Consider the following 12298-nt stretch of genomic DNA (forward strand, 5'->3'; position numbering starts at 1 on the left):
ATTAGGGATGCGTTCTCAGGGATTTTAGCACAATTTTCATCTCTGTATTTCATTACAGAGAACATTTCCAGATACAGAGAAACTGGATTATTCTACCTAAAGAGTAGCTAGAGTAGAGAAAATGATGGTGAAATGAAAACTAATGAGAAAAATATATGTAAACTGAATTTAAATGTGAGGCATCACCTTTTTTATTAATGAAGGATTTGAGATGCTATATTTGAGATATTATGACTATATAAACAGAATTAATGGAATTTGACTTTCTCTTACCAAATTTAATTGTATGCATTTATAAATTCATCTGTACTATGTTTTTATAATGAGTAAAAAATGCAGTAGATAGGGGAGCAGTAATCTTGTCATCCTACTTGTGTAGCTTGATGATGAACGTATGGAGCAAATGTCAAATATGACTTTGATGAAGGAGACCATAACCACTGTGGAGAAAGAAATGAAATCACTAGCAAGAAAGGCAATGGATACCGAAAGTGAACTTGGCAGGCAAAAAGCAGAGAATAATTCTTTGAGGTAAACTAAATGCCTTTGAACAACGAATGGTTTATTATTAATGACTCTGCTTTTCGTAGTATATTTTATAATGGTAATTAAGTTATTTGTTGACTTTAATTTTGGGGAGGATTGTTACGAAGCAGTTGTAGAAGTCTCAGCATACATTAAATGATTTCCCCATGATCAATCGCAGACTGGTAATGCCACACCTAACCAGGACTCAAATTTAGTAATCTCAGTCTCACATAAGGAGAAAGCCTGAATGTTTAACTAAAATAGCTTTTACAAAGCCATTCTGGGCACAGTGCATGTTTCACTTTAGCATTTGATTACTAATTTACCTTTATAACTCAAATTATGTTCTGGGGTCTGAACAGTGTAAGAACACACACAGCACAGGTTTTAGAGCAGCTTAGAATATAAGAAAAAGTCATAGCAGAGAAATAGGAACATGTAATGGAACTTATTAACTGAATGTGAACGACACTGCTTAGCCCTTCCTACATACGGTGCAGTAGCATAAGACATTCCAGTAAAGCAGCCTGCAGGCAATAAGTAGAAGGGAATCAGTTTTTGAGGACCTCTATGCTAGTAGGTTTTTGTTTTGTTTTTTACTTTTGGTACCTATTGATGTGAAAAATAGAGGTTGTACAGATTCAGTAAGGTTGAATTTCAGGGGATCTATTTGAAAAAATAATAGTTCATGTGAGTGTGAAACAAATTACGAAGTCACAGATAATACTTGGTTCACGTATGAGCTTCCAGAGTCTTCTCTTTGATCTTTTAAGGGTCTGTGATGCCTATATTGGAATCAGTTGTCAGGATAAATAATCACTCAAATTCTTCCCTTCACCGTTTCTTTAATTTCCTGCATAAAAAGACATTTGCAATCTCAGGTAAAATAAAAATAATTTTCAAGCCCAGCCGGTGTGGCTCAGTGATTGAGTGTCAATCCAGGAACCAAGATGTCCTAGGTTCGATTCCCAGTCAGTGTAGATGCCCGAGTTACGGAATTGATCCACAGTAGAGGGCATGCAGGAGGCAGCCAATCGATGATGTTCCTCTCTCATCAATGTTGCTATTCCTCTGTCTTTTTCTCCCTCTAAAAATCAATAAAAATTTATTTTAAAAAATGATAATAAAATAAAACAGCATCAACAAAGAAAACCTTGGGAAATAGAGAAAAGTGTAAAGAAAATTTAAATCACCCATGATTCCATAACCCAGGGAAGACTTTTAGTAATCTACATCTGTTTCTAACCAGATATATTTTTACCTGTGTGTACATAACCTTTCAATGTAATTGACCTTGTATATTAAGTTATATATTTAAGGAATTTCACTCAATTTTAGACCATAAGCATTTTCCCAGGTCATTAGAAGTTCTTTGAAAACATTTTAGAAGATTATTAAAATACTAGAGGCCTGGAGCATGGGGTCCCTCAGCGTGGCCTGCGGGGATTGGGCTGCGGCAGGTGGTCAGGGAGGAGCCAAGCCCAGGCTGGGTGCCACGCTGCCCCCAGTCACCCAGCCCCGCTGTGCCTGCTGCTGGCTTGTGCCCAGTTAGTCCCAATCGGGAGAGGCTAAGCAGCGTTCGCCAGCCATGAGCCTGGTGTCTGGTGCCTGTCAGTGAGCTGAGCGATGCTCCCGCTGTGGAAGTGCTGACCACCATGGAGCAGCTCCTGAATTAAGCATCTGCCCTCTTGTGGTCATAGCGACTGGTCGACTGGTCGCTTAGGCTTTTATAGATATGAATAGATTCTAACAGGTGTATAATTGGAGATTTTTTTGGTGTACATTTGTTTTACTAATATTGAAATTTCGTCAGATTTGACATCTTTATGTACCTATAAAATTATCCCACAATCAGGATAGTAGCCCTAGCCAGCACTCCCAAAAGTTTCCTCATTACCCTTCTATAACCTCACCCTACGTTGATAATCCCTAGGCAACCACTGATTTGCTGTCCATTAGGAACTTGTTTGTATTTTTTAAAATGTTATGTAATTGAAATCACAGAGTATACATTCTTTTGTCAGGCTACTTTTACACACCATAACTATTCTGAGATTTATCCATGTCATCACATATAATAAAGAGCTTATTTCTATTTGTCACAGAGTAGTATTCCATTGTATGGATATACCACATAGACATTTTGGTTGTTTGCTGTTTAGGGCTAAACAAATAAAATTGTTTTGAATGTTGTTCTGTGAGTCTTTGTATGGACAAATGCTTTTATTTCTCTTGGATAAATACTGAAGAGTAGATAGAGTGATTAACTCATGTGATGGATATTTGTTTAACTTTGGAAGAATCTGTAAACTTTTTTCCAAAGTGGTTGCACTATTTTATTTTACATTTGCGCCACCAGTGTATCAGTGTTCCAGTTGTTCCATATCCCCACCAACACTTGGTGTGCGGAATCTAATGTTAGCTATTCTAATAGGTATGTATTGTGGTTAATTTGCTTTCCTAATGACTAATGATTTCATGCATCTGTTCATGTGCTTATGGGCTATATATATATACTTTCTTTCCTTAGTATCTGTTTAAATCTTTTGCAAACTTTTATTGAGTTATTTATATCATTAGTAAGTCGCGAAAGATTTTTGGTCCTTTGTCAGGTATGTGTTTTGCAAATATTTTTTTCAGTCTCTGGCTTGTCTTTTTATTTTCTTAACAGTGTCTTTTAAGGAGTATATGTTCTTGATTAAATAAAATTTATTTATTTTCAGAAATTCATATCTAGCTTTCTGTGTTCTTTTAAAGAAATCATTAAGCCTAAGGTAACTGAGATTTTCTCCCATGTTTTCTTATAGCAGTTTTGTAGTTTTAGTTCTTACATTTACATCTGTGATCCATTTCAAGTTACTTTTTGTATATAGTACTAGATATACATCAAAGTTTACTTTTTTGCATATGGATATTTAGTTGAAAAACTATCCTTTTTACATGGAATTGTTTTCCACCTTTGTAGAAAGTCAGCTGTCCATATGTGTATAGGTTTGTTTCTTGGTTGTCTGTTTTGTTTGATGAACATATTTATATATCTTGATGCCAAATACAACACTCCTGATTACTCTGTTTTAAGTCTTCAAATTAGGTAATGCTAGTCCTCCAACTTTGTTCTTTCTCAAAGTTCTTTTGGCTATTATAGTTACTTTGCATTTTAATTTTAGAATTAGCTTCATAAATATAAAAACAGCCTGCTTTGGAATTTGATTGAAATTGGGGAAATGACATCTAAAGAATATCAAGTGTTTCCATGCATGAACACAGCATGTCTTTTCTTTTCCTTAGATCTTTAATTTCCCGTAGGTCGTGGTCAGCAAACTCATTAGTCAACAGAGCCAAATATCAACAGTACTTCTTCAAAATAGACTCGCCCAGGCTGAAAACCGACTTCTGGGCATGGGCCACGAAGTTTCAATCGCACTGTACGCACGCCCGCACGTGGTATTTTGTGGAAGGGGCCAAAGAGCCACATGTGGCTCACGAGCCGCAGCTCAGGGGCCACGGCCATAGGTTATCTTATTATTTTTAGTGTACAAGTCTTAAGCTTTTTTGGGTCATATTTCTCCCTAAGTATTTCCTATTTTTTTATGCTGTTGTAAATAGAATTTAAAATTTCCCTTTCTGATTGTCTATTTTTGAATATGAAAATACAATTGTTTTTAAAATAAACTTTGTATTTTAGAACACTTTTAGATTTACAAAAAATTGTGAGGATACTAGAGTTACTACATTCCTCATACCTGCAGCTCTCTGTTGTAATTCACTGTGATTATCCTTGTCTTCTGGTAGTGTGCTGGTTAGGAGAGGGGGAGGGAACATATTCCACAGTCATATACTTACTACTAAATCTCAGTCTTTTAGTGTATCTTTATCTCTGGGTCTGTTATTACATGTGTTTTCCAATGGTATAACTTTGATAATTTTTTAATCTACTTATGTGAAACTGGGAGGCTAGAGGTAGTAAAGTAAGAGGAATGTCCTTCCCCAGCTGGGATAAGCTCTGGTAAAGTCTTTTCACATGAAGAGTAAGCCTTATTATGGGGAAGGCTCTGGGCATATTTTACAGTAATCCCTCTTTCTCTGTCAGAGGCACAAGGGATGCTTTTTCAGATCTTCACAGTGAGAACCAAATGGGGTTCCTGGATGTAAACACCCTGAAGTATGTGGCCCCTAGGATCTTCTCACTCTCATGTTATTGCACACTCAGCTTCTAGTAATGCATGATCACTATCATTTAAATGTTTTAATCATTTATGATTTAAGAGGCTTCTGCTCCAGGTGAGCATACCTCAGTTGTGACTCTGGATTTGCCTTTCTTCTCATATTTTAGGGTGCCAACACACTCGGCACCTCACTATCCTGATGTTTTCACAAAAAGTCTTTGATTTTCAGTTTAGTCATCTTTTTCTTCTTCTAACAATGGGAATGACGTCTTCTAAGCTCTGTACATATCAGGGCTGTAACCAGAAGTTTTACAATTTATTTTTATATTAGATGCCTAGTGCACAAAATTTTTGCCCTCAGGGAGGTCGCTTAGCCTGGCCTGCACCCTCTCACAGTCCGGGAGCCCTCAGGGGATGTCTGACTGATGGCTTAGGCCTGCTCTCCATGGGGAGCAAGCCTGAGCCGGCTGTCGGACATCCTTAGAGCTGCCTCAGAGGCAGGAGAGGCTCCCACCACCACCACTGCACTCGCCAGCTGTGAGCCCAGCTTTGGTTGAGTGGCGCTCCCCTGTGGGAGCGCACTGACCACCACGGGACAGCTCCTGGGTTCAGTGTCTGCCCCCTGGTAGTCATTGCACATCATAGCAACCTGTTGTTCCATTGTTTGGTCGATTTGCATATTAGCCTTTTATTATATAGAATATTTATCTGGTATTCTACACCCTTGCTAAATTTACATGTTAGTTCTAGTGACCTTTTTGTAGATTCTGTTTAGTTTTCTACATAGTCAATTGGTCATCTGCAAATAAAGACAGTTTTACTTGTTCAATCTGCATGTCTTTTGTTCTTTTTCTTCCCTATTTCACTGCCTAGAACATCAAGTACATTGTTGAATAGAAATAAAGTGGACTTTCTTGAGTATTTTCACATCTAAGGGGAAAGCATTCAGACTCTCAGTAGTTAGTGCCGTGTTAGCTATACATCTTTCATAGATGACTTCTATCAGGTTGAAGAAGTTTCGTTCTATTCCTAAATTAATGATTTTTTTTGTCTATTTGTGTGTGTGTGTGTGTGTGTGTGTGGTGTTTTCAGGAATGAATTTCCTTTGTCAAATTAGTTAGGGTATGTTATAATTTTTATAGATTTCTGGTCTCAGTTAACTAATATTTTGTTTAAGATATTTACACCTATTTTTGTAATTGAAATTGGCCAACTATTTGCCTTATTGGGGTTTTTAAAAATTAGCATTTGGTATCAAATAATGTAAACCTTAGGATAATCTTTCCAATTCATTTTGTTTTCTTTCAATACCTGGAACAATCTATATAATATTTGAGTATTAGTACTTAGCAGTGAAGCCATTTGAGTCTGAACTTTCTCTTTGAGGAAGATTTTATTTATTTAATGGATAAAGGAACAATTAGACATTTCTTTTTATGCCATTCACTATGTTTTTTTTTGATGCATGTGTCCATTTTCTCAAAATTAGAAAAAAATTTTAGAATAATGTTGTTTACCATATCCTTTCAACATTCCAATATCACAGAATCTGTAGTGTTTTCCTTTTTCCAGTAAGTTTTTTTTTTGAGTTTTACAGAAATGATTATTTTTTCCTTTTTTTTCTTTATTGATTAAGGTATTACATATGTGTCCTTCCCCCTCCCCCTTCCATTACCCCTTCACCCCCCCACTCATGCCTTCACCCCACTGGTGTCTGTGTCCATTGGTTAGGCTTATATGCATGCATACACGTCCTTTGGTTGATCTCTCCTTCTTACCTCTGCCTTCCCCTACCTTCCTTCTGAGGTTTGATGGTCTGATCAGTGCTTCTCTGTCTCTGGATCTGTTTTTGTTCGTCAGTTCATGTTGTTCATTATATTTCACAAATGAGTGAGATCATGTGGTATTTATCTTTCTCTGACTGACTTATTTCGCTTAGCATAATGCTCTCCAGTTCCATCCATGCTGCCGAAAATGGTAAGAATTCCTTCTTTTTTTTACCACATTCATTATGTAGATGTACCACAGTTTTTTAATCTACTCATCTGCCAAAGGGCACTAAGGCTGTTTCTAAATCTTAGCTATTGTAAATTGTGCTGCTATGAACATAGGGGTGCATATATCCTTTCTGATTGGCGTTTCTAGTTTCCTGGGATATATTCCTAGAAGTGGGATCACTGGGTCAAATGGGAGTTCCATTTTCAGTTTTTTTAGGAAACTCCATACTGTTCTCCACAGTGGCTGCACCTCCAATCTGTTTTTTTAAGTAGGCTTTTCAATGGACCAACATTTTGCTTTGGTGATCTCCTTATTGTTTGTTTTATTATTTCATTAACTTTTTGTTTTTTATTATTTTTTTTCTATTTTCATTTATATCTATTTTTTTTCTAATTTCTTCAGGTGAATGCTTACATTATTACTTTTTGGGCTTTTTTCTCATATACATATTTAAGGCCCTAAAATTCCCTCAATATACTTCTTTGAATGTATCCTACATGTCTTATATACTTCTTTCTTTATAAAATATTTTCTAATTTCCATTATGACTTCTTATTTGGTTCATTGGTTATTTATATGTGGGATTTTAAATATTAAAAAATGTAACAAATTTTTATCTTTTTGTGGTCGATTTCTTACTTAATTACATTGTTTTTCAGAACACATTGTTAGATTTCCGATTTCTGTAATTTGTTGTCCTCTTCTTTTATGGTCAATTTTTTGGTAATGATCTGTGTATACTTTAGAAATTATAAATTAGGAAATAGTCGGGTATAAAGTTTTATATTTATCCCTTAGTTCAGATTTTTAATCATGTTATTTAAATACTCTATATTTATACTAAATTTTGTGGCTTGTTTACAGGAATTTCATGGAAAGAGTTGTCTAAACTTTTGGTTCCAATGTCTCACTTTTTGTTTGCACTTAGACCTACTGTAATCTGCCTTTCTCCCCACCATTCTATCAAAACTGTTTTAAAAGGAAAATTTACTTTCATGTTGCTCAATGCAGTGGACAATCCTCGATCTTCATTTTCTTTGACCTATCTGCAACATTTGATCAGTTGTGCTGATTTAAAAACTTTCTTCATTTGGCTTCTGACATATCATGCTCATTTGATTTTTTGTTTTTATTTCTTTGGCTGTCCTATATCAGTCTCTTCTGCTATTTCCTCCTCCTGTCCACAACCTCCAAATCTTAGAGTGTCCCTGAACGTAGTTTTTGAGAGGAGTTCTTCTCTCCTCTTTTGTATCTGTACTCATCCCTCAGTGATCTCATCCAGCCTCATGTATTTATTCTTGATTCTCAAAATGTATCTTTATAGCCAAGAATTCTCTGTGGACTTCAAATTTGAATGTCCAACTATCTCCTTTTCATCTTCACTATGATATCTAATAGACATTTCAAACTTAACATTTCTGCTCTCCATATCCTTTTCCCTCTAGTGCACGAAAATCTGCTGTCGTTCAGTCTTCCCATCTCAGTAAATAGAAACTCCATTCATATACTTGGCCTGAAACCTGCATTTTTATACACTCATATCCAATCCAATTGATCCTATCTTCAAAATGTATCCAAAGCTGAGTATTTCTACCACCTCTATTGCAGTCTTATTGATATAAAGGATATTTCAGTAGGTAGAAAATTTGAAAGGTTTGGGGTTATTTTCATTTTAACATTTTAAAAATATCCTTCCATTATCTTCTGACTTTCATTATTTTTGCTGAGAAGTCAGCTGTAAATTTATTTTTAAGATCAATAACTTGTATTTTATAATGCACCCACATTTATCATAGGTTTTCTATTTATATATACAAAAAACAAGAATTACAGAGAGACTACTTAGGAGCTGTATAATCCAACTACATTCAATATAGTTAAAATACTGTTGTTCCGGTTCTCCATTTTTTCATTTGATAAGAAAATTATAAGTTTGATTCCATGCGTAAATTCTAATGATTAGACGTTGAGTCCTGACATAGTTCAACACATGTCTAGATTTCAATATCTCTAAATTGAGTATTCCAGGCCAAATCAGCCAAAAAAAAATGCATCCATTGCTTTTCACAGCTTTTCACTTCATTGCTGATAAAGAACAAAATCCCTAGGGTTTCAAAACCAATACTCATTATTTGTGTTTTTATACTGCTTAAATAAACTTTCTTCCTAAACAGTGCTGTTTTATAAGAAAAAGCTGTAAAAATAATGTTATAGGGCATTTGAAGTGATTCTTCTGTTGGATTATAGTTAAATTTCACTACATTTTCAAAATTTTATTTAAATTGTTTTAAAATCCACATATATTGATTTTAGAGAGAGAGGAAGGGGGGAAAAGAGAGGGAGAGAAATACTGATGTGAGATTAGGGATCAAACCTGCAACCTAAGTACATACCCTGACCAGGGATTTAATCCACAACCTAAGTATGTGCCCTGACCAAAATTACACCTGCAAACCTTTGGTGTACACAATGCTCCAACCAACTGAGCCAACTGGTCAGGGCAACTTTTTCTTATTGTTGATTTATTATGCTATTGTGCAGGCAGTGATTTTTTTCTCAGATGCATGCTGGATTAGGTGACTAGGTAGGCTCCTGTAACAGTCCATTGTAGTGTACAGGCTATTGGTCTCCGTTGTCCAGAACAGCTCTCCACCAAGAGCTAAATAAGCTTCTGTGGTAGCACCAATGTAACTCTTTATTGCCTTGCTTCCATGACCCAGGGGCACAGTGCTGGCTCTGCTAATAGGTTCTTAGTCAGCCAGAGTGCTGCCTACTTAGTTCTCTGCTGCCATAGGAAAATTGGTTATTTTTTTATTTCTTACAGTATTTTAATCTCCCCATTTTTATACCTATTATTTGGGGATATATATTATTTAGATATTAGCATAGTTTTCTTGTTTATTTTTTACAAATTTATTAATGTATAATTGATATACGATATGTAACTTAACTGCATATGTTTAAAAGGTACAATTTAATAAACTTTGACATATGTATATTAGTATACCCATCAAATTATCCCTATAATCAGTATAATGTAATTACATATATGTTTCCTTTGTAATCAAATGTTTCCTTTGTAATCCTTTCCTTATGCAGCCACCACCTGCCACTGTTACTCAGGCAGCCACTGATCTGCTTTCTTTTTTTATTATCTTGGGTTTTCTAGAATTTTATCTAAATGGAATTATATACTATGTACTCTTCTGTTGATCTACTTTCATAGAGCAAATTACCTTCAGATTGATTAATTCATGTTGTTATGTGTTTTAGTAGCTGATTCATTTTTTGAGTCATATTGCATTATATTGATTCTAGAGGCCAGTGCACAAATTCATGCACCAGTGGGGTCCCTCAGCTTGGCCTGTGGGATCGGGCCAAAACTGGCTCTCCGACATCCTGTGAGGGGTCCCTGATTGCAAGAAGGTTGCAGAGATGCGGGAAGTTGGCCAGTTGGGGAGGAACCCTGGGAGGGCTCCAGGGCATGTTTGGCCCATCTCGCTCAGTCCCAATTGGCAGGACCCCGGCAGCAAGGTAACCTACTGGTTGGAGCGTCTGCCCCCTGGTGGTCAGTGCACGTCATAGCGACTGGTTGACTGGTCAACTGCCCCATGGTGGTCAGTGCACGTGATAATGAGCAGTTGAGTGGCCTTAGCATATCATTAGCATATTACACTTTCATTGGTTGAATGGATGACTGAACAACTGGACACTTAGCATATTAGACTTTTATTATATAGGATACCAAATGGACATTTGATTTATTTTCAGGTTTTGGCTATAACAAATAGAACTGCAAATACAAGTCTCTTTGTATTTACATGCTTTCATTTCTTTTGGGTAAATACCCAGGATTTGAACTGCTGAGTCATATGCTGGATCTATTTTAACTTTTGAAGGAATTAAAAACTGTTTTCAAAAATGGTTTTGCCATTTTATATTCCCACCAGCAGTGCATTTTTAATTTTAGTGATACTAGAATTAGAGTGGGTGTTTAGTATTATATTTTGGTTTTAATTTGCTTTTTTCTAGTAATCAGTAATGTTGAGCATGCATTCATTTACTTCTTTGCCACCTATAGATCTAATTTTATGAAGTATTTGTTCAAATATTGTCCATTCTTAATTGGGTTGTTTATTTTTTTATCATTAACTTATAAAAGTCCTTTATTTGTTCTAATTACAAATTCTTTGTCAGATACATGTTTTGAAAACATATACTTCCAGTGTATACTATTGATGAACAAAGGTTTTTAATTTTGGTGAGGTACAATTTATTGAAATTAGTTTTATTTATAGCATGCTTTTCATGTTCTATTTAAGAATTCTTTGCCAAACCTATGGTCACTAAAATTTTTTGCTGTTTTGTTCTAAAAGTTTTATAGTTTTAACTTTTGCATTTAGGTCTATGATCCTTTCCTGAAGTAATTTTCATGTAAGGCAAGCATATCAAACTCAAAACCAGCAGGCTGCATACCTTGTCATGTGGCCCGCTGGCCACGAGTTTGACATGGTTGGTGTAAAGTATGAGATTAAAAGTTTTGTTTTTATGTGTGGACTAGTGGCCCAGTGCACAAAATTCGTGCACATTAAAAGAGGATTAATTAGAGGAAATATTTTAATATTGCTATTTGCCCTTTATAATAGAAATGTCAGAGATGAAAGCAAATTAGTAAAATGTATATGAAAATCTTGCTCCTGTCAGACTCTGGGGCGCACCATGGAACCCAGAGTCAAGTCTCTGCCCACCCATGTGCGCCTCAAAATCGCATGAGACTCAGACCCGGCCAACCCCCTCCATTGGGCTAGATCCAGACCCGGCCAGTCCCACCCTTGTCAAGCCCATCTGTGCATGGGGTGCAGCCTCAGGTGCCCTGGCCTGGCGCTGGGGCAGGGGGCACAGCCTGAGGTACCCCAGCCCGGGCCTGGGCGGGGGGCACGACTTGAGGTCCCCCGTCAAGCCCCGCTGGGTGGGGAACACGGCCTGAGATCCCCTGCTGGGTGGGAGACGTGGCCTGAGGTCCCCCGTCAAGCCCCGTTGGACAGGGGGCATGGCCTGAGGTCCCCCAGTTCAGGGCAAGGGGAGCGGCCTGAGGTACTCCAGCCCAGCATTGGGGCGGTGGGGTGCACCTTGAAGTCCCCCATCAAGCCCCACCAGGTTGGGGGGGGGGGCGCGGCCTTAGTTCCCCCGGCCTGGCACTGGGGCGGAGGATATGGCCTCAGGTCCCCTGGCCCAGTGCTCGGGCAGGGGGCGTGGCCTGAGGTTCCCTGTCAAGTCCCACGGGGGCACGGGGAGGGCGCAGCCTCAGGTCCCTGCTGATTGCTCGTTAAGGCTCGTTACGGGAACTTGGCCTCCGCTGTGGGTGCAGCCATCTTGTGTTACAGAAACCGCCGCCTCTGCTGTGGGCGACGTCATCTTTGTGGCAGAGTGATGGTCAATTTGGGAATCCTCTTTATTAGATAGGATCTAATCTAATAAAATACAAACATGCAAATTGACTGTACCTTCACTATGCCTTAAGCCACACCCACCAGCCAATCAGAGCGGCTATATGCAAATTAACCCAACCAAGATGGTGGCCGGCAGCCACGGAGCTGGAGCGAGCA

At 37.6% G+C, this 12298-nt stretch overlaps 1 protein-coding gene across 2 annotated transcripts in view; it reads left to right on the top strand.

The window, feature by feature from the left end:
• The first annotated feature begins 15 nt into the window (after positions 1-15).
• The window catches only part of LOC102248303 (testis-specific gene 10 protein-like), a 27466-nt gene continuing 15183 nt past the window's right edge, over positions 16-12298 (top strand). Inside the window, exon 1 of one of the 2 annotated variants that reach the window (XM_014536390.1) lies at positions 16-531. In XM_014536390.1, coding sequence (XP_014391876.1) covers positions 395-531 — 137 coding nt within the window. In that variant the 5' untranslated portion in view covers positions 16-394. The remainder of the gene's footprint in view (positions 532-12298) is intronic. The other variant, XR_001361292.1, reaches the window with a different exon arrangement.

Source organism: Myotis brandtii, unplaced genomic scaffold (genome assembly GCF_000412655.1).
Source record: "Myotis brandtii unplaced genomic scaffold, ASM41265v1 scaffold1612, whole genome shotgun sequence".
NCBI lineage: Eukaryota > Metazoa > Chordata > Mammalia > Chiroptera > Vespertilionidae > Myotis > Myotis brandtii.